Here is a 23,980-nt window from a genome sequence, read left to right on the forward strand (position 1 = left end):
CGTCCCATGCTGCCGTTGGGCGTGGTCCCGCAGCTGCTGATGATCTGCAGCTGTTTCTCCGCACGGTCGGCACGGTCCAGGAGCTCCTCGATGAACTGCTGCAGGCGCACCTTGGCGTTGGCCTCCCGCGCCGCCGTATCCTGGAGGAACTGGTCTATCTGGGTTACCTCCCTGGTGAAAATCGGGAGGAGAGGAGACGGATAGTTACTGGTGTGCATAAACACACATAGGTTACGTCCCAAAAAAGCACCGTATTTACTTCACACACACAAAAATATAAAACACAACACGTAAAGTGTTGGTCCCATGTTTCATGAGCTGAAATAAAAGATCCTAGAAATGTTACATACGCACATAAAAAAAAGTATTTCTCTCATGTTTTGAGCACAGATTTGTTCATATCCCTGTTAGTGAGCATTTCTTCTTTGCCAAGATAATCCATCCACCTGACAGGTGTGGCATATCAAGAAGCTGATTAAACAGCATGATCATTACGCAGGTGCAGCTTGTGCTGGGGACGATATAACGACACTCTAAAATGGGCAGTTTTGTCACACAACACAATGCCACAGATGTCAAGCTACCGTTGTTTCAGAGAATTTGGCGGTATGTCCAACCGGCCTCACAACTGCAGACCACGTGTAAACACGCCAGCCCAGGACCTCCACATCCGGCTTCTTCACCTTCGGGATCGTCTGAGACCAGCCACCCAGACAGCTGATGAAACTGAGGAGTATTTCTGTCTGTAATAAAGCTCTTTTGTGGGAAAAACGTATTCTGATTGGCTGGGCCTGGCTCCCCAGTGGGTGGGCCTATGCTCAGTCATGTGAAATCCATAGTTTAATATCAACTGATTTCCTTATATGAACTGTAAGTCAGTAAAATTGTTGAAATTGTGCCATGTTGCGTTTATATATATATATATATATATCTTTGTTCAGTATAGTACACTAAATTGTACCAGAGCCATATAGGCTCGGCAGTCATGGACTGGTCTATCTGGGCCACCTCCCTGGTGGAGGCGAGAAGAGACACAGAATGGTTTGAGTACACACACACACACACACACACACATGGGGGAGTTGGTCTGACAGTGCAACCTCATTAAATGTAGATAGATATCTGCACACTGATGAATGGTCCTGCAGTTTACTGGGCAACACTAAGCAATATTAACTGCTATATTAACAGCAATAGTAACCTTTGCAGTTAAGTAATAATGCCAGAGAAGCCGGTATTAGGAGGATATATTGGTACGAAGTCGAGGGCCGGCAAACCATTCCAATATATCCTCCAACCACCGGCTTTGAGGGTGTTATCACTTTTATACAACTGGTTACCAACAGATTTAAATAAGAATTGATATATTTTCATGAATTTAATCATACTATTTTTTTTTATTAAAAATCCCAACACAAATCTATGGTTGCTACCCAAGCCGGCTGGTCTTTCACTCTGTCGGTTAGGTTGCCAGAGACGCCAGAGACAAGAGAACGCTTGTTCTTTATCTATATCCGAGTCATTCGTTCTAATGTTCCGTTGCCATGCTGCCTGGCAATGTTCTTATCCCTTGGTTGCTAGCTAGCCAACTCTGGCTAACACAGTCACGTCAAACAGCGCAGACAGAACAGCAGAGTAGCTGCACTTGCGTTTGTTTAAGCTGTTTTCTAGTGACATTTATTTGTCGTGACATTTACAATGAGCTAATGATGAGCGATTTCGTCTGGCATAGAACATGTGCTCTCGTCAGGACAATGTTCAGAGGAGCTAGCCAACTACACACATAACACAATCACTTCAAACTGAAGCTGTGTTTGTATATATATATCCAGAAATATTATGCCGATTCATGATTTCGACTGGCTGAGAAAAGAGGTCTCGTCCTGACACGTTAATCCTCAAAATGGGACAGCGGAGATCAAATTTCAATATTGAAAAGGTCGGAGAGACAGCAAGGTTTATACAAATCTCTGCTGTTGCAAACCAAATGCTGGTCTAAAAAGAAAAAGCGACATGATGTCTAAATCATTTTCTTACAGTGGAGATCAAGTTTATAAATTGCCTGGTTGGGCTGATGAGAGTTGATTACGTCATAGCCAGAGGTAACTTGTGGAATAGACACCGACTGGAATGCGGTTTTAACCAATTAGCAACCAGGATTAGACCCACCCGTTGCATAATTCATGAATTTATAAGCTGCAGGTTATTGGATGAGAGTACACTACGTTTGCAACTAACTGGACGACCTAACTCCCTGGGAACATATGGCAAGAATGGGTGGTTTGGGGCATACTAAAACAAACACACATCACTTCTAACGGGAGGACAGAAACCAGATGATTAGGTGCACACATACCAGACCTGGGTCAAATGCATAATGTAAAATACTGCACTTGATCTACAATGGACCCAATAGAACACACAGTACAGTGGAGCTCGACATGAAGATTTGTGCCATCTTTAACACAGACAGACACACAGATATGCAAGACAATTGAACGTCACAGAATCTCCTGCTGAGGTGCCACAGACATGTCTGGACTGTTAAATGCCATCGATATCACCCCCCCCCCCCGGACCATTCAACAAGGTGACCCATGGGTAGAATCATTTACTCCCACAAGAGCGTTATATGGACACTGATGGATCTAAGTATAGGATCATATCAAGTACCGTAAGTGGAACCTTCTGGAAACACACACACATACCGGGGGGGTAATGTTGACCCTAAGGTACTGTATATAGCATATAGATTAGTGATATACTGTATCTGCTAGCACAAGGAATCCATCTCTTCAAAACACACACACTCCTACACAAAACACACAGGAACCGACTGATTAATGCTATCGCACTCGCTGTCCCAGTTTTATACATACATTAAGTTTTATTTCCACACAGATACTGTATCATAGCTGAATCTTTTTCATATTCGCTGCTCTTCTCTCACACCGTCTTTTTTTTCTCTCCCCTCACTTCTCACTCTCGCTCCCTCTTCCACTGTTTTCTTTTATGATCGTTTAGGTGGACCTGCATTCTGCAAGACGTCACTGGGGCCGGGAGCGAAACAAGCCATTTTCCCTTCCCTTATCTCTGTGGTATGTGGGTGTGTGTGTGTGTCTGTGTGTGTGCGTGCGTGCGTATACCACGTCTCTGTCCTTTTAAAGACCAGCAGCCGCTCCTGTCCAAACAAATCTCCTCAGAAAATCCAAACAAGACACACACTCACACACACACAAAGGTCCTACTAGCGCTGGCTTGTCGTTGGTTTTACGGGAGCCAAGGAGCTACTGTCTGAAGGTTAACGTCGCACGCTCCAGTTATGAACGCTTCCCAAATGGCACTTTATTCCCATAATAGTGCACTACTTTTGACCAGGGCCCACAGAACTGAATAGGGTGCCATTTGGGATGCAGATTTGCCTGCATTTCCACCGCTATCGACAGTGTTCCGTGAAACTGGTACAAATGGACAATAACGGTCATGTAAAACGTTCTATACAAAAGGTGTGACGACCCTCCCACTCTGTCTGCCGAATTCTCTCTTTGCGCTCGTTTTCCTTATTAGGATGTCGGTGGGCGGAGCCGGGAGGGTCGTCAGCGAAATGGGACACACCTGGGCTCGGGTGTGTCCCGGGGATAAACACACCTTTCTCCCCATACACCGAGAAGACTCTCCACGCAGACACACTTGTCTTCTGGTTGTGGCAATTTGGGGCTTCGTGTTCATATGTTTTGGCACCTCTCAACACCCCTCATTATCACCATCTATACATGCATCCATTCACACTACACAATCCATTGTTACTTATAAAGTTTACCTTAATAAATATATGTTTGTTAATTCTCTCTCTGTGTCGTCTTCCTCTTTCTTACGAGCCAAGAGCCGGTTCGTAACAAAGGGAAGAGGCTAGACTTGAGAAATGTTTGGCATCTGGCGAAATTAAGTGTCTGTCTTGGGGGCCAAAAGACATTCCAAAATGAGATTATTCAGATTAGGATGAGAAGAAGTGTTTGATCAACATGAAAGATGTGGTTATCAAATGGGTGTGTAAATAAATAGAGGTGATAAAGCTGGATCAAATGAACGTTTCCACACACACAGCACAGTAGTTTGAGATTAGACAATAGCATCATTTTTTTATATTTATTTCACCTTTATTTAACTAGGCAAGTCAGTTAAAAGAACAAATTCTTATTTTCAATGACGGCCTAGGAACAGTGGGTTAACTGCCTCGTTCAGGGGCAGAACGACAGATTTTTACCTTGTCAGCATGATATGGGGTTAAAGCTCATCTCAGGGTTGTCGTATATTTCGATAAACCTCTAACCCTCTTTTGGAGACATTATTTCTACTCATCTCATTCATGCTGAGTAGGATAGAAAAGCTAATGAGTGACTCTTCAACTAGCCCAGAGAGGATGAACATTTTCCCTGTTGCTAAAATGGCTCCAGTCACGTTATGAGCTTCTCTCTCCCCCTCTTCATTTCTCTCCCTCCCTCCATTTCACTCTTCCTTTCCCTTTGAATCGACAGGCACGAATACAATCTCACACCTGCCATTTTGTATACCTATGGTTCGTGTAGGAGTGCATTTATGTTGTGTTCCAACAGCTTTCTGATGACTCATCTTCGCTCCCTGTGTGTGTGTGTGTGTGTGTGTGTGTGTGTGTGTGTATGTATATGTATGTGTGTGTATGTGTGTGTGTGTGTATTCACACTGTCTGCTTCTGTTTTCAGTGTCACAGCTAAAGCGATCAGGAGTCAGGCCTGCCACCACAGTCACCGCTATTTTCCCTTACCTCCAGGCAGTGGGAGGACGTGGCAATAAGGGTACACGCACACTCACGCACATACAAACACACACAAAATAGGATTTCAGCAGCCACCCTCAAAACATCAAAGAGAGGTCCATTTCAACACATAACAGATACAGGAGTCGAAGTGGCTGGAGCAGACTTTCCTCTATGTTATGGGATGTGACGGGCTTCATCAAAGGAAAAGAGAAAGTGCACTACTTTTAACAGGGCCCAGGGCAAAAGTAGTGTGCTATGAAGGGAATAGGTTGCCATTTGGGACACCGCCAGAGAACAGAGGGTGACGGAGAGGTTGCTAAATATATACACCAATATATAATATATGGTGTAATGAATAATCTGGTTTACACTGAGAATTGAATCTCCTCTTAGAAAGTGCTGTAGGATTGTGGGTAGTCAGAGTAGTGAGTACCAGTGTGTCACCAACCTGGAAAAACACACGCGTCCCAAATCCAACCCCATTCCGTATATAGTGTTCTACTTTTGTACTATTTAGAGAATAGGGTGCCATTTTGTCCCAGAGACACAGACTGGTAGTAGAGTTGGATGATACTGTTGAAGAATTGGTATTCATTATACATTTTTCCAAAGATGATAGGCTTTACATTTATTTTTGTTGGAATATATTGCATCGGTCTTTTTGAGTAGCTTTTCTACTCACCTCATCTGGCTATTCAAATAGTTCTCTTTTTTTTAATACACTAGACCGATATGAAAAACATTTCTAAAAATGACAGTCATTTGAAGGAATAGAAAAATCTCCTTTGCTAGGGGGCAAAAGACACCGGTGCTGAATGGTTGCAGTGAATACTTGTCGTGGTCTGTAGGTTGGAGGGACTAGCACACACACATCCCATCCAGTCTAGAGCAGACCCACCTGGTTGAGTAGAGGGAAGGAGAGGAGCGTGACCACAGATTGGATTAGAGGTGTGTGTTTGACTGATTGTACCAGTGGATGCGTGTTCGACATGTACAGTAAGTGCACTACACAGCTGATTCGAATAATCGACTAATCATCCCGCTTTGATCGTTTGAATCAGCTGTGTAGGGTCTCGAGGACAGAGTTTGGGAAACGCTGATCTAATGTGTGTGCTCCTGCAACCCAGCCTCTGCAGCTATCCCACCAGATAGGTTCACAAAAGAGCAGCAAGGCATTCATCCATGACAGAGCCATCCTCCAGGAGTGCGTACGTGTGTGTGTGTGTGCATGGGAGCACGTGTGTGTACCGGAGTATCAAACCTCTGAGGATCCATGTTCCTGTATTTCTCATGGCCGACGGCTCCTGGTTATTAACTAGCTACATCAATACAGAGAGACACTAGCGAAGTCTTAGGTGGCGAAACACGTACAGGAAGAAATGTGTTCGCAAATGTAATACTGAAGAATACAGTAAGCTGGACGAAGTCGCGGTTTTTCTAAAGCGTTATTGTTTTTGACAGTGATGTAGACAAAGGATAGAAAACAGAACTACAACTTTTCCGCCACTGTTATATGCACGCTTTGACCAAACTGACAAGGCTCCAATAAGACCTGGGGCTAGAATGATACGCCAATCCTCTGGGAGTGTAGGGCTAAGGACATGCAAAACTGAAAACGCCTCGCTCTTCTCCCTCTCTCGCCAGAAGGGTTGTGTTAATGCACTATACCACCTGACTGGCTGACGGACGGGCGGCTCACTCTGCATAGCTGAGTTTGACTGAGTTTGATATTAGAGAGGGGATATTAGATATTAGAGAGGGGAAGAGGGTGGCTTTAAAGAGACACGCATAGACACAGAAACACGCAGAAAGAGAGAGACACACCAAGAAATCAAAAGAGCCAAAGGGAAGAAGCAAGAGAGGAGACAGACCGACACATCTCAGTAGGAGCTATAGGTGATGTGTCGGTTTCCTGTGGTCAACCTTATTTTTTATTTTTAAACACACCGCTCTCTAGGCGTGACTCATCGTCTCCTTCCAAAACTAGCACCTCCAGACAGGGGGAACAAGTCAACAAATAAGCCCACGTGTTCACACCAGCACTGGGGAAGTTGAAAACCAGGTCTCCTTACAGCCATTCCTGGGTCTTACTTTTCTGGGACACTAGGGCGCGTGTGTGTGTACACACGTTTTACTATACTTGCGAGTACCAGAAGTCCCCTCAAGAAAAGTAAACCAACTCAAATTCACAACTATAGTAAGACATAGCTGTGTGTGTGTGTGTGTGTGTGTGTGTGTGTGTGTGTGTGTGTGTGTGTGTGTGTGTGTGTGTGTGTGTGTGTGTGTGTGTGTGTGTCAAAGCGTGCGTGCTATTAGGAAACAGGCCTAGTCCGTGTCTGACTGGCACAGACCTAGACAAGACATTGAGGGTGAAGTAGTACCAGACCACCTGCTTATAGGTTGGTAGGATGGCGCTAGAGGATAGAGCTTCCGTGAATCCATGTTCTCTGTTCCTCACCCGTCCTCTCCTCTTCCATAAGCTCTACCCACACACACAAACACACACCTACCTCCCACACTCAGTTTCTCCATGCAGTATATACACCATATAATAGACTTCCATAAGGAACACAGTGTCTCAGATGGCTAGTCCTCTAATGACACCTCTCTGGTTATCCACACTACAGGGCAGATAAAAACGCATGTTAGAGACATTAATATGGAGGGGAACTGAAAATGTGTGTAATTGCATCTCGACAGAGTTTGCGCCCCAAATGACACCATTATTCCCTTCATAGTGCATTACTTTTGACCAGGGCCCATAGTAGTGCACTACAAAATAGAATAATGGTGCCATAGAGTACCACAGTATGAGTCATAATACCCATAAAAGCTAGCAGTCAAAACAGGGGAAATGGTTCCAAATCGTATTCCACCGTTCATTTTTAGAAACACTTCAAATAAGGGTTGTGTTTCATGTAGGCTTACCCTGGCGTAATATTTTGATAGCTGTGTAAATCGCTCAGAAATGGGGACTTACACAGTGCCTTCGGAAAGTATTCAGACCCCTTGACTTTTTCCATATTTTGTTACGTTACAGCCTATTTATCGAAGGGATTAAAAAATAATAATTCAGAAATCTACACACTACCATAATGACAATGAAAACAGTTAATACATCTTTTCAAATTTATTAAAACTGAAAAAAACTGGGGAAAAATGTACATAATTATTCAGACCCTTTGCAGTGACACTCGAAATTGACCTCCGGTGCATCCGGTTTCCATTGATCATCCTTGATATGTTTCTACAACTTGGAGTCCACCTTTGGTAAATTCAATTGAATGGACATGATTTGGAAAGACATAAACCTGTCTATATAAAAAAAGGTTTCATAGTTGTCAGTGCATGTCAGAGCAAATAGCAAGCCATGAGGTCAAAAGAATTGTCCGTATTGCTCCGAGACAGGATTGTGTCGAAGGCACAGATCTGGGGAAGGGTACCAAAACATTTATGCAGCATTGAACCACCAAGACTCTTCCTAGAGCTGGCCGCCCAGCCAAACTGAGCAATCAGGGGAGAAGGGCCTTGGTCAGGGAGGTGACCAAGAACCTGATGGTCACAGACAGCGCTCTAGAGTTCCTCTGTGGAGATGGGAGAACCTTCCAGAAGGACAACCATCTCTGCAACAGTCGCAATTAGGCCTTCATGGTGGAGTGGCCAGACAGAAGCCACTCCTCAGTAAAAGGTACATGACTGCCCGCTTGGAGTTTGCCAAAAGGCACCTAAGACTCTCAGACCATAAGAAACAAGATTCTCTGGTCTGATGAAACCAAGATTGAACTCTTGAGCCTGAATGGCAGCGTCACGTCTGGAGGAAACCTGGCACCATCCCTAAGGTGAAGCATGGTGGTGGCAGCATCATACTGTGGGGATGTTTTTCAGCGGCAGATCAACGGAACAAAGTACAGAGAGATCCTTGATTAGAACTTGATCCAGAGCGCTCAGGACCTCAGACTGGGACGAAGGTTCACCTTCCAACAGGACAACGACCCTAAGCACACAGCCAAGACAACGCAGGAGTGGCTTCGGGACAAGTCTCTGAATGTCCTTGAGTGGCCCAGCCAGAGCCCGGACTTGAACCCGATCGAACATCTCTGGAGACCTGAAAATAGCTGTGCAGCAACACTCCCCATCCAACCTGACAGAGCTTGAGAGGATCTGCAGAGAGGAATAGAAGAAACTCCCCAAATACAGGTGTGCCAAGCTTGTAGCATCATACCCAAGAAGACTCGAGGCTGTAATCGCTGCCAAAGGTGCTTCAACAAAGTACTGAGTAAAGTGTCTGAATACTTATGTAAATGTGATATCAGTTTTGACTTATAATACTTTAGCAAAAATGTCTAAAAACCTGTTTTTGCTTTGTCATTATGGGGTATTGTGTGTAGATTTATGAGGGGAAAAAAACACTAATCCATTTTAGAATAAGGCTGTAACGTAATAAAATGTGGAAAAAGTCAAGGGGTCTGAATTCTTTCCGAATGCACTAGATTTACCCCCAACAAATGAAATGCTAATTAGCTGCTGAAGAACTACAAATGCCATGATGATCTGGATGAGAGTGCCAAATCGAGGCAAAGGTAAGAATCTCTGGATTAACCATCTAATGTAAGCTAAATTTAGTAATGCATTTCTTTGAATGTACCGGTTAGCAAACGGTGCTAGAGATGGCTTGCAGGAGCTTGCAGGGATGTGTAGTCTTCCATGTCTACTTTTATGTGAATTAGCAGTTTCAAATCTGTTAGTAAATAGTCACTTTGTCCGAGAGAGATTTACGTGCTTATGTAAACGGCACGCCAGGGTAAACCTACACATCCCTTATTTTAAGTGTTTCTAAAATGTAAGGTGGAAAAACAAAATTGGAACCATTTCCCTGTTTGACTGCTAGGTTTTATGGGTACTATGACACCTCCGCTGTGGGGCTCTATTTGGGATGCAGGATCTGTCTCGCCATGCCAAGATGAAAGCGCACTGCGTGGCTGATATAAATTCTATCGGGTGCTAGTTTCATGGTCAGATACAGGCCAATTTCATGTTGCCATTTATACAGGGGTGCAAATCTCGACTGCAGAAGTCAATCTGCTTCAGCAAGAGAGAATGATCATTTAGAGCGCTGGTCAAATGCAGTGCACTACAGCTGGTAGAGCATGGCACTTGCAACGCCAAGGTTGTGGGTTCCATTCCCATGGGGGACCAGTAGACAAAAAGTACAAAAATGTATGCACTCACTACTGCAAGTCGCTCTGTATAAGAGTGTCTGCTAAATGACATAAAATGTAAATCGGGAATCCGGTGCAATTTAGGATGCATCCTGATTATCTATAAATAAAATGGAAGGCATGATTAGGACGGTCTTTTAAATGGAAATACAATTTGCAAGATTTGCACTCCTCACATGTATAATAATATACAGCTATACACAGTGTACAGAACATTAGGAACACTTGCTCTTTCCATGACAGATTGACCAGGTAAATCCGGGTGAAAGCTATGATCCCTTATTGACCTGTTAAATCCATTTCAAAGTGACGGGTTAAAGAAGGATTTAAAGTGACGGGTTAAAGAAGGATTTAAAGTGACGGGTTAAAGAAGGATTTTTAAGCCTGGAGATAACTGAGACATGGATTGAATGAGTGCCATTTAGAGGGTGAATGAGCAAAACAAAATATTTAAGTGCCCTTGAACGAGGTATGGTGGTAGGTGCCACGGTGCACCGGTTAAAGTGTGTCGAACTTGCAAAGCTACTGGGTTTTTCACACTCAACAGTTTCCCGTGGGAATCAAGAATGGTCCACCAAAGGACACCCAGCCAACTTGACACAACTGTGGAACGCATTGGAGTCAACATGGGCCAGCATCGCTATGGCACGCTTTCGACAACTTGAAGAGTCCACGCCCCGACGAATTGAGGCTGTTCTGAGGGCAAAGGGGGGTGCAACTCAATAATTCCAAATGTTTTATACACTATATATACACTATATACACAATATATCTATTGAACTACTACGTGTTTAGCATTGCAGGGACCAAGATGAAAAATGAAATGTATCGGAAAGAATCGAATGGGAGTACGTCACATGTTAATGTAAAGGGCGTCACGATGCTTCTTAGCAAGTACCACTGCCTCCTGATTCGGCTCACACCGAGGCTCAAACCCAGGACCTCTGACCTGCTAGCGCAAGTGACCGCCCTCCTGAAGCATCTTACCATTTGGCGCTACACGTAAAGCTAGCTATTCAGTGGCGCAAGTGGTGACACAAGGCTGAGGAGGACGTGTCACACTCCCCCATATGCTACTAACAGGACGATTTCAGACAGGGTACAAATGCCTAATTAGTAACTAGGATGTAAATGAATGTTTTGGTAATCAATGAGGTGAGCAGAGGACCAGGGAGGCCGGGACTAATGAGAATTAGACTGTGCTCATAAATCCGCTGCTAAATCACCTCCGGTTAAGTGGATGGGTGTCCAGTAGGGTTCAAGCCAGGCACCCTAAACTGTTATCACATAGCTTATTACAATGCGGCTCACTGAATACTAATCATTCCCGTCGCTGACCTACAGAAGGCAATTAGCCTGAATTGTAGCATTAGCATATTAGCTAACGATGCTAGCATGAACAGCAGCGCATTCTACTGGGAAATGCTAATCATCATGCTAACACACAATGACGGAGTGGAAGGCAAAAGGATATTCCAGGGAGCGCATTTCAACGGTGCTTTCTAAAAGGAGATCATGGTATGCTATGACGTTGTGACATGGAAAGAGTGTCATGCTGACTGAAGAATAATGATGCATCCCGGGGAAGAGGGGAAGCAGGGAGGGCCAAGAAGGACAAAGGGATGAAAGCAGATAAAAATGTAATAGGTCGCCAAACGATAATGATCTAAACCACTGCTCTTCATGGATATAAAGATAGGGGACATGAACAGGATCTAGTATCTATCCATCTAGGGTTAATGACCATGATAAGAGGGGCTAATGAATAGTCACACTAGCTTACAGCCAGCCACTGTCACTTAAGATTAGACAGCGGGGCCATGTCCCAAATTACACCCTATTCCTTATTTAGTGCACTATTTTTTTTACCAGGACCCTTGGGGGTCTGGTCAAAAGTAGTGCACAACGTAGGAAATAAGGTGCCATTTGGGACGGAACCCTGACTCACTCTGCACACCCAAGGGTCCAACAAGTCACAACAGCCACGATGAATAACACATGGTCAGCATTCCAAATGGCATCCTATTCCCTATATATATATATTGCACTACTTTTGACCAGACCCCTAAGGACCCTGATCAAATATAGTGCCCTTAATAGGGTGCCATCTAGGACGCAGAGACATGATCTTCTAAAGTGGTCCTGTTTATATGTTAATTATCATCACTGGTCAGTCCGTCTTTCATAGTTGTCATGATCACCGGTTATTAATTCAATATTATACAGCATTATTATTCATGGGGTGAAATAATTCATTAAAAGCCATGCATGACGGACAGACAGAAAATACCTTTTAGAAATAGTTGCTTTGTGTCGCTCAGACAAGTGACAAGCGCTTATTATGGAGTCTACTTAGTCACCTGGATGGGACTAAGTAGATGTTTTTTTTTTTTACGTACACACACGCATATGCATGGAACAAACGCTTACACACCACACATATATATATATAAATAAATAATACACACAAATCTATATATACACTGCTCAAAAAATAAAGGGAACACTTAAACAACACAATGTAACTCCAAGTCAATCACACTTCTGTGAAATCAAACTGTCCACTTAGGAAGCAACACTGATTGACAATAAATTTCACATGCTGTTGTGCAAATGGAATAGACAAATGGTGGAAATTATAGGCAATTAGCAAGACACCCCCAATAAAGGAGTGATTCTGCAGGTGGTGACCACAGACCACTTCTCAGTTCCTATGCTTCCTGGCTGATGTTTTGGTCACTTTTGAATGCTGGCAGTGCTTTCACTCTAGTGGTAGCATGAGACGGAGTCTACAACCCACACAAGTGGCTCAGGTAGTGCAGCTCATCCAGGACGGCACATCAATGCGAGCTGTGGCAAGAAGGTTTGCTGTGTCTGTCAGCGTAGTGTCCAGAGCATGGAGGCGCTACCAGGAGACAGGCCAGTACATCAGGAAACGTGGAGGAGGCCGTAGGAGGGCAACAACCCAGCAGCAGGACCGCTACCTCTGTGCAAGGAGGAGCACTGCCAGAGCCCTGCAAAATGACCTCCAGCAGGCCACAAATGTGCATGTGTCTGCTCAAACGGTCAGAAACAGACTCCATGAGGGTGGTATGAGGGCCCGACGCCCACAGGTGGGGGTTGTGCTTACAGCCCAACACTGTGCAGGACGTTTGGCATTTGCCAGAGAACACCAAGATTGGCAAATTCGCCACTGGCGCCCTGTGTTCTTCACAGATGAAAGCAGGTTCACACTTAGCACATGTGACAGACGTGACAGAGTCTGGAGACGCCGTGGAGAACATTCTGCTGCCTGCAACATCCACCAGCATGACCGGTTTGGCGGTGGGTCAGTCATGGTGTGGGGTGGCATTTCTTTGTGGGGCCGCACAGCCCTCCATGTGCTCGCCAGAGGTAGCCTGACTGCCATTAGGTACCGAGATGAGATCCTCAGACCCCTTGTGAGACCATATGCTGGTGCGGTTGGCCCTGGGTTCCTCCTAATGCAAGACGATGCTAGACCTCATGTGGCTGGAGTGTGTCAGCAGTTCCTGCAAGAGGAAGGCATTGATGCTATGGACTGGCCCGCCCGTTCCCCAGACCTGAATCCAATTGAGCACATCTGGGACATCATGTCTCGCTCCATCCACCAACGCCACGTTGCACCACAGACTGTCCAGGAGTTGGCAGATGCTTTAGTCCAGGTCTGGGAGGAGATCCCTCAGGAGACCATCCGCCACCTCATCAGGAGCATGCCCAGGCGTTGTAGGGAGGTCATACAGGCACGTGGAGGCCACACACACTACTGAGCCTCATTTTGACTTGTTTTAAAGGACATTACATCAAAGTTGGAACAGCCTGTAGTGTGGTTTTCCACTTTAATTTTGAGTGTGACTCCAAATCCAGACCTCCATGGGTTGATAAATTTGATTTCCATTGATAATTTGTGTGATTTTGTTGTCAGCACATTCAACTATGTAAAGAAAAAAGTTATTAATAAGAATATTTCATTCAGATCTAGGATGTGTTATTTTAGTGTTCCCTTTATTTTTTTGAGCAGTGTATATATACACATTTATGTGTGTATATATATATTGTACACATGATCTACTTTTGTACACATGATCTACTGAATAATAATACTAAACCGTGAGAGAGAACATGTGATACAGAGGGCAGGAGGGTGGGAGAGAGACAAAGAAAGAGAGAAGCAGCAGCCTGTCGAGGGTGAGAAGAGAGCACTAGAATAGAGGAGAGGCAGTGAAAGAGACAGTGAGCGACAGCTGTAGGAGGAGACAAGCTAGAGAATAGAGGGTGCACGAGACCCAGGTAGCAACGAAGGACAAAACAATTGTAATAATCAGTATGCATTGATCATGTTGATGAAGCTCATCGACCCGTTTTCAAAGCCTTCTCTCCCTGAGGTTCTTGATTTCCAAGAAACCCTAATCCAGGTCCCGGTGATCTACTATTGGATGGAGTGAATATTTTATACAAATGTAGCCCACCAATCCCAAAGGGCAGAACACATCGTGCCCACAAATGGTTAAAAGCAACGGTTAGCCGTCCTATCACCTCCGAGTAGAAATGTCAGCCATCATTTTCTATTCATTTCCCGTCGATACTACATATGGAATCGTCACCGTATGGTCGACACTAACCGTATGGTCGACACTAACACCTGCTGCTTTTAGAAGGGAGTCTATGCGGTGCATTTTGTCGTATAGAATGTAATCCTATGGTCAATAGTAGGGCCGGGACGATACCAGTATCGTGATACTCGTTAGTATCGTGGCAAGGAAACAAAATACGAATCCGATTTAACTTCTTTCGGAAAACAGCCCTAATGTTGGAAACAAACATTATGTAATTCCGACTCAGATGTATCCATTTATTTTCCAATCTATAGCACACAATATTTTATTTACAGCAGGTTTTCAAAAGGACTAAAAGAGGTTTGTCTGCTTGGTGTTTTCATTTTTGCCATGGAATCTTTTTTTCTATACTGGTATCATCACAGCCCTAGTCAATAGAATGCTTTGACAATTCTGTCAAATGAGTCAATGACAAAATCAAGAGTCTCCTTTCTACAGATTCGTCATTTCTCGAATGCAAAATAATGGCTAAGGGCTAGCTGGACTTCCTTTTCTGCTTCTGTTTGAAGCCTTAGTGTCTAATGGTTATTTTATGGTCTTATCGGATCACACTAATAAGGCTGAAGGGGATATCAATGTATTCACCTGGTTTGAGTTTCCTCTTCTGATTCTGAAACATGGGGGGGGAGAAGGGGAAGACCTGATCTTATCACCTGGTGATGGCAGTATTCACACATACGGTCTTGCAAGCTCACATCAACACCTAGAACCAAGACTTGAGCAAACGTCATTCCAACACGGTCGACCTAATTGGAGAGGTGTGTCATAAGTCTCTCCATTGCGCCCTTCCTCTTGCTCACGCTCTCTTCAAATGGTTTCTATTCCCCACTCACTCCCTCTCCCGCTCTCCAAAGCCAAGGACCTGCAAATCAAACCCTCCATCGTCTAAACTCGGGCCGGGGTTCATTATCGATCCCCCAGCTTCCTGGTTTCTCCATATCTATGCTCAGGGCTGTAACATGCATTTCTCATAAGCCACTTCATATTGTTTGTGTCAGTGCCGTCGGTTGAGGTTTAAATTATTCATCTTTAAAATGATTCTGTTAAAAAAAGGGGAAATCTAGGATTGGAACATGAATTTTTGGACTATTTCACCTTTAAAAGTTGAAAGGCGCATGAGGTGAAACGACGCCACTGATCGTACCAGTGCATTTGTTATTGTTTTGCTGATGAAACGGAAGAGAGGAGCATCCAGCATTGTGGTATAGCAAAATACAAGTGCATTCTTTGCTGTTCTATCACGCGTGCAATGATGTATTGTAAAGTACTCATTTTTACATTCACATAGGTTCTATTTACACACTTAACTTTAAAAATGTCAACCTTTTTCCCATGTCATTAAGGAAAGCTTTCACATCTCCCGTCAGTTGAGCGTCTCTCTCTCATTGGTGTGTGTGTGTGCGTGCATGAACCCACTGCTTTAAGACACTGGCTCCTCCCTACCCTGACAGTCAGTAACGCTTCGCATTCTGGGAATGCTGCCTCGCTTGGCGCAGAACGAACCTGTTTCCACAGTAGCATCACATCGGAGAGCCATATTGTAAGCCGCCCTCCTCCCGCCCACCCTCCCTCCCTCTTAAGGGAATGAGCATGAAATACGTTAGATGAAATACGGTACTGAAATTGCACCGCATTGAGTGTGGCCTTTTGATGTTCTCACTAGGGGCTTGGTCATTCACTCAGCCCACCCTGGCTGGGTGTGGGGCATAAATCACAGGGACAGAAGCGCTGACCATGTATGCATGCATACAAAATTATCAGTTTCTCTGGTTTTACTATTTATAGGTACGTGTTTGGATAAAATGAACATTTTAGTTTTATTCTATAAACTGACAACATTTCTCCAAAATTCCAAATAAAAATATTAATTTAGAGCATTATTCGAGGTCTGACAACACTGCATCTTTTTTGTTATTTTGACCAGTTGTCATTTTCTGCAAATAAATGCTCCAAATGACAATATTTTTATTTGGAATTTGGGAGAAATGTTGTCAGTAGTTTATAGAATGGGTAAAATTAACATTTTTTTTTTTAAACATACCTATAAATAGTAAAACCAGAGAAACTGATTATTTTGCAGTGGTCTCTTATTTTTTTCCAAAGCTGTATGTATCAGTGGCAGTCATTAAAAAAAAATAGATTTTTATTTCAGTCAGTTAAGAACAAATTCTTATTTACAATGACGGCCTAGGAACAGTGGGTTAACTGCCTTGTTCAGGGGCAGAACAACAGTTTTTTACCTTGTCAGCTCGGGGATTCGATCTAGCAACATTTCGGTTACTGGCCCAACGCTCTAACCACTAGGTTACCTGCCACCCCAGACAGAAAGAAAAAAAAAGACAGTTTTTTTTTCTCATGAGAACAACCTTATTTATTTTACAGCATACTGGATGGCTGTCATTCATATTCCATTCACCCAGTTCAATGTAACAGCGATAGGTTTAGCCTACTTGAATTGATAATCACATTTTCCCTACACCCAGGTTGCTACAACCTAGCCTATGAATGAAAGTTTACAACGTAGGAGCACATAGGTCGAGAGAAAAATTTGACACATTCAATTCCGCCTTGCACACTCTTGCCCGCATCTAGGTGATATAGGGTGTAATCATTAGTCCAACAGTTTCAAACGAGTTTCTATTGCACAAATACAGGTATGCTTATCCCCGTTTTGCCTGTTTGCTTCCGTTTAAGAAACATTTTTAACAGAATCGGCGGAATGAATACACCACAGATCCCGCGTAAACACAGTTCCCTTTCATAGCAGCCACGTTGTATTCCTTCTCGCATCTACGCGCTCTCTTACTCTCATCTTGTCACTTCGCTGCACAACACATCAGCTGTATGTGAGCAGGCAAAAAATACTTTCTAAGCCAAAACATATCATAACCGCTACACACAGCCTACATCGCTGCCACAATATTAACTAAAGTAACATCATAGTCAACATAGCTAATAGAACTAACACGTTAGTAAACCCATGCATTAACCTCTTGAGAATACAGGGGGTGCTGTTTTTCCATTAGCATAATTTCCTCTACAGATTAAACTGCCTCTTATTCAATTATTGCTCCTACTATATGCATATAATTAATACCATTGGATAGAAAACAATCTATAGTTTCTAAAAACCGTTTCAATTTTGTCTCTAAGTGAAACAGAAGTCATTTGACAGCACTTTCCCTGATCAAGAAGAAGAATGCAAGATGTGTATGCTCGCTTCAACGCTCTGCCTATATATGGTCACGCCACCTATGACCCGAAACACACTTCATTCGTCTTCCTCTGGGTGTCAAGAGGACGTCAGAGGAGAAATTTTTTGTTTATCTTGTACTGACGTGAAATAAGACCTATTTCTTTGGCGTGACCGACAACTTCCGGTTCTCTGAATCGCGGGATTTGCAGGTGCGTTACGGATGAAAACTATCTCCGTCTCGAAGTTTGTTTGATACATGTGACCATATCATCTTAATGTATGTTTTTTCAATATAGTTTAATCAGATTATTTGAATTTTTTCGGGAGTTTTGCCGTGTTCCGTTCTGTGAGTTTTTTAACTTTGGACAGAACCGTGCCAGTCGACCAGTACCTATGCTAAATGAAGAGGGAAAGTTGCCATTGTGAATGGATTGAACGACTCATCAGGACTAAGGACACATTGATCAACATTCTGATGAAAGATCAGCAATAGTAAGACCCAATTTACGATGTTATTTCATATATCTATCGTGCATGTGAACTGGTCGGGCGCGCCCAGCTGGTTCTGGCTGGCGTGGCTATGCTAATTTAGCGCTACATTTTGTTTTCGCTATAAAACATTTAATAAATCAGAAATATTGTTTGGATTCACCAGATGTTGGCTTTTCAATATCTGTACGCTGTGTATTTTTTCTGAAATGTTTTAAGACAAGTAATTAGTTATATGACGTTGGTCTCTGTAATTGTTCTGGCTGCATCGGCACTATTTCAGATTGCAGCTGCAATGTAGAACTGTGATTTATACCTGAAAAATGCACATTTAAAAAAAAAAAACTATGCTATACCATAAATATGTTATCAGACTGTCATCTTATGAATTTGTTTCTTGGTTAGTGGCTATATATATTTTCATTTAGTCGAATTAGTGATAGCTACTGACGCAGGAAAAAACTGTTGGAGTAAAAAAATTGTGTCTTTTGCTAACGTGTTTAACTAATAGATTTACATATTGTGTCTTCCCTGTAAAACATTTTAAAAATCTGAAATGGTGGCTTTATTCACAAGATCTGTGTCTTTCATTAGGTGTCTTGGACTTGTGATTTAATGATATTTAGATGCTACTATTTAATTGTGACGCTATGCTAGCGATGCTAATCAGTGTGGGGGGGGTGGGGGGTGCTCCCGAATCCGGGGTAGGTGCTCGGTAGAGGTTAACATTGGTGTGCAGTCGGTAAGCAGTTTAGCACTTACACAAAAGCTTACCTTGACTTGGAAGAGTTCTAGTGTTGTATTGGATAGTCCTAGCCAGCTAGCTAACATAGCATCCCTATGTTTGAGAAGGGTGTTTGAGTAGGCTGAACTAGCTACCTGAATTTGCTAGCGCTCACTTGCTTCTCCTTCATTTTGGAAGACATTAATTTGTTCAAAACTGTTCAACAACTGTCTTTCTTGCTCTTTGAATCAACTACTCGCCACATTTTATGCATTGCAGTGCTAGCTAGAGCTTATGCTTTCAGTACTAGATTCATTCTCTGATCCTTTGAATGGGTTGACAACAGGTCAGTTCATGCTGCAAGTTGTCATAATTACTGTGCAAGTCTATGGAAGGGGGTGCGAACCATGAGCCTTCTAGGTCTTGTATTAAAGTCAATGTACCCAGAGGAGGACAGAAACTAGCTGCCCTCCGGCTACACCATGGTGCTACTCTACAGAGTGCTGTTGCAGCTACGGTAAACCATTGCAAAAGTGTGTTTTAATCAATTATCTGGTGACGTGAAAATATTCAGTATATAGTTTTATCTAAAAAGGATCACTTTTTAAACGTTTAAACATTTTGTATGCATGCATGTTAAATCCTTAACAGCAGAGCAATTATTTTGTAAACAGCTGAAATGTATAGGCATTTCCTATATTACAGGCTTGCTTTACTACCTATTTCTGTTAGGGAATGCCTAATCTGAAGTGTGTGTGTGCAATATCTCAAGTTGCCCTTGCATTCCTTCTAAATAATAAAAATGTTTTGAAAAATATATTAACTTTGGCAATGGGTAAAGTCTACAAAAACAAAAGTCTGTTCATAACAAACTCTAGTTTTAGAAACAGACAACTGCATAGAGATCAAATGTTTCATAGATGAGAAAATGTGTAGAATGTCGCCCGGAATCCATCTTGCTCCATCTTCTCCCTTCTCCTACTTCCTCATTACCATTACTCTCACCACCATGTCTACATCCGGTGAAATATCTGGCTCATTGTTCTACCAGTGCTAGTAGTATGTAGACATTTTGTTTAGCTTACTACCTAGCTCTGTATAATATGAATGACACCGTATGATGACATTACTGTACTTTTATATTCGTCTGAGAGGGGTAAACGTATTTTTTTTTCTATGCTAAAGCTATGTGATAAGGCAAATGTTAGTAGTAGCTGTACCACTGGCTGTTGTCTTGCGGCTAAATCTATGAGTGTATAAAAGGAGAAAATACACCATTTAAAATGTCTACACATGCTTGTGAATGGTTGCAGTGTAATACGGTGGATGAAAAGTTGCTTGTATAGTTTAATAGTTTGAATGCTTACTGGCTAAAGGCTATGATGATATTAATTAAAAAAAATTGACCTGTGGCGCTAGAACATCACGTCACTATGTCCCTGATCCCTTCTCCCAGCATGTGGCATTCTGTTGCTAATGCAAATCGAAAAGTTTACGTACATGCAATGTAATTTGAATTCCATTGTTTCAACCCTCTTCGGTCTGAATAAGCCCCTAGTTGCCCTGCTATCTACTACTACAACAACCCCTGTGGCTTTCCTCATGTCTCTTGACCTTCATTTCAGATCACAGCAGGAAGAGTTTAATGACTCTCCCATCCAATCAACTGCGTAAACGCTCCATGAACAGCCAATCATCACTGCTCACAGTGACATGGCCCAGGCTATTATTGGACAACTTTCATTTACCCAATGAAAGCACAGCGCTGGCATTACAATGCAAATGACTTGGGCAATCTGCTGCCTTTTACTTGATAAGATCAAAGTGGGTTATGAAAAGAACATCTCTCTTCCTGATTTCCTGGCACAATGTGTTAGGTTACTGAGTTGCCAAGCCAGTAAACCTGAATAAGTCATCTAATATAAACTCAGCAAAAAAAGAAACGTCCTCTCACTGTCAACTGCGTTTAATTTCAGCAAACTTAACATGTGTGAATATTTGTATGAATATAACAAGATTCAATAACTGAGACATAAACTGAACAAGTTCCACAGACATGTGACTAACAGAAATGGAATAATGTGTCCCTGAACGAACAAAGGGGGGGGGTGGGGGGGGGGGGGGGTCAAAATAACAGTCAGTATATGGTGTGGCCACCAGCTGCATTAAGTACTGCAGTGCATCTCCTCCTAATGGACTGCACCAGATTTGCCAGTTCTTGCTGTGAGATGTTACCCCACTCTTTCACCAAGGCACCTGCAAGTTCCCGGACATTTCTGGGGGGAATTTCCCTAGCCCTCACCCTCCGATCCAACAGTTACCAGATGTGCTCACTGGGATTGAGATCCGGGCTCTTCGCTGGCCATGGCAGAACACTTACATTCCTGTCTTGCAGGAAATCACACACAGAACAAGCAGTATGGTATTGTCATGCTGAAGGGTCATGTCAGGATGAGCCTGCGGGAAGGGCACAACATGAGGGAGGAGGATGTCTTCCCTGTAAGGCACAGCGCTGAGATTGCCTGCAATGACAACAACCTCAGTCCGATGATGCTGTGACACACTGCCCCAGACCATGAGGGACCCTCCACCTCCAAATCGATCATGCTTCGGTGTAATGCTCATTCCTTCGACGATAAACGCGAATACAACCATCACCCCTGGTGAGACAAAACCGGGACTTTGCCAGTCCTGTCTGGTCCAACGACAGTGGGTTTGTGCCCATAGGCAACGTTGTTGCCACTGACGTCTGGTGAGGACCTGCCTTACAACAGGCCTACAAGCCCTCAGTCCAGCCTCTCTCAGCCTATTGCAGACAGTCTGAGCACTGATGGAGGGATTGTGCATTCCTGGTGTAACTCAGGCAGTTGTTGTTGCTATCCTGTACCTGTCCCGCAGGTGTGATGTTCGGCTGTACCAATCCTGTGCAGGTGTTACGTGGTCTTTAAGGGAATTGCTCAAACATTGGCACATTCTAAGATCCGATGATGGTCCGAAAACACATTACCCATACTTTTCCTTGGTCGTATTCTCGCGGGGCCAGAAACCTCAGAGATGAACTGGTAAACTCTGATTTACCATTCCAAGATATCCCTGCACAATGTGTATTCGCGCCCCTACTGGATGGAATCTACAAGTGTAATGGCTGTGCTCAATGCAATGGCACTTATAAATGTAGATCCTTCACACACACCCAATCAAAGGTGTAATTACGTGCTCCACTAAGGCAGTTATTTATCTTATAAACTTGTCTTTCTGGTAAAAAAATGATGTGGGTAAAACAAAGCGCAAAGTACGTCTCGAAGCATCGTTGCACCATTAGGTGCAAAAACTCGACTTACCCAGTTGCGGCCCACTTTTTGGAAGAAAACCACTCGATTTCGTCTCTACGTTATATTGGCATCGAACATGTCACCCTCCCTAGGAGAGGGAGGTGACCTCGACAATTTGCTGTTAAAACAAGAGGCTGCTTGGATCTTTAAAAGACCCTTGCTCCCTTCGGTCTCAACGTAGACTTTGATCTGAAGCCATTCTTGCGATTTTGCTATTGTAAAATGTTTGTAGGGTTACTTAATGTTAGATCCCTCACTTCAAAGGCAGTTATAGTCAATGAACTAATCACTGATCATAATCTTGATGTGATTGGCCTGACTGAAACATGGCTTAAGCCTAATGAATTTACTGTGTTAAATGAGGCCTCACCTCCTGGTTACACTAGTGACCATATCCCCCGTGCATCCCGCAAAGGCGGAGGTGTTGCTAACATTTACGATAGCAAATTTCAATTTACAAAAAAGAAAATGACGTTTTCGTCTATTGAGCTTCTAGTCATGAAATCTATGCAGCCTACTCAATCACTTTTTATAGCTACTGTTTACAGGCCTCCTGGGCCATATACAGCGTTCCTCTCTGAGTTCCCTGAATTCCTATCGGACCTTGTAGTCATAGCAGATCATATTCTAATTTTTGGTGATTTTAATATTCATATGGAGAAGTCCACAGACCCACTCCAAAAGTATTTTGGAGCCATCAGACTCAGTGGGTTTTGTCCAACATGTCTCTGGACCTACTCACTGCCACAGTCATACTCTGGACCTAGTTTTGTCCCATGGAATAAATGTTGTAGATCTTAATGTTTTTCCTCATAATCCTGGACTATCGGACAACCATTTTATTACGTTTGCAATCGCAACAAATAATCTGCTCAGACCCCAACCAAGGAGCATCAAAAGTCGTGCTATAAATTCTCAGACAACACAAAAATTCCTTGATGCCCTTCCAGACTCCTTCTGCCTACCCAAGGACGTCAGAGGACAAAAATCAGTTAACCACCTAACTGAGGAACTCAATTTAACCTTGCGCAATACCCTAGATGCAGTTGCACCCCTAAAACGAAAAACATTTGTCATAAGAAACTAGCTCCCTGGTATACAGAAAATACCCGAGCTCTGAAGCAAGCTTCCAGAAAATTGGAACGGAAATGGCGCCACACCAAACTGGAAGTCTTCCGACTAGCTTGGAAAGACAGTACCGTGCAGTATCGAAGAGCCCTCACTGCTGCTCGATCATCCTACTTTTCCAACTTAATTGAGGAAAATAAGAACAATCCAAAATTTATTTTTGATACTGTTGCAAAGCTAACTAAAAAACAGCATTCCCCAAGAGAGGATGGCTTTCACTTCAGCAGTAATAAATTCATGAACTTCTTTGAGGAAAAGATCATGATCATTAGAAAGCAAATTACGGACTCCTCTTTAAATCTGCGTATTCCTCCAGGGCTTAGCTGTCCTGGATCTGCACAGCTCTGCCAGGGCCTGGGATCGGGAGAGACACTTAAGTGTTTTAGTACTATATCTCTTGAAACAATGATGAAAATAATCATGGCCTCTAAACCTGCAAGCTGCATACTGGATCCTATTCCAA

The 23,980-nt window shown here is 43.2% G+C and overlaps 1 protein-coding gene across 2 annotated transcripts in view; it reads right to left on the bottom strand.

The window, feature by feature from the left end:
* Nucleotides 1–23,980, bottom strand: part of LOC129855801 (F-box only protein 41-like) — a 113,545-nt gene that overhangs the window by 58,686 nt on the left and 30,879 nt on the right. For both annotated transcript variants that reach the window (XM_055923823.1, XM_055923825.1), the window contains one exon: nt 1–171. This exon is cut by the window's left edge and continues 46 nt beyond it. In XM_055923823.1, coding sequence (XP_055779798.1) covers nt 1–171 — 171 coding nt within the window. The remainder of the gene's footprint in view (nt 172–23,980) is intronic.

This window comes from Salvelinus fontinalis, chromosome 5 (genome assembly GCF_029448725.1).
Source record: "Salvelinus fontinalis isolate EN_2023a chromosome 5, ASM2944872v1, whole genome shotgun sequence".
NCBI classification, from domain to species: domain Eukaryota; kingdom Metazoa; phylum Chordata; class Actinopteri; order Salmoniformes; family Salmonidae; genus Salvelinus; species Salvelinus fontinalis.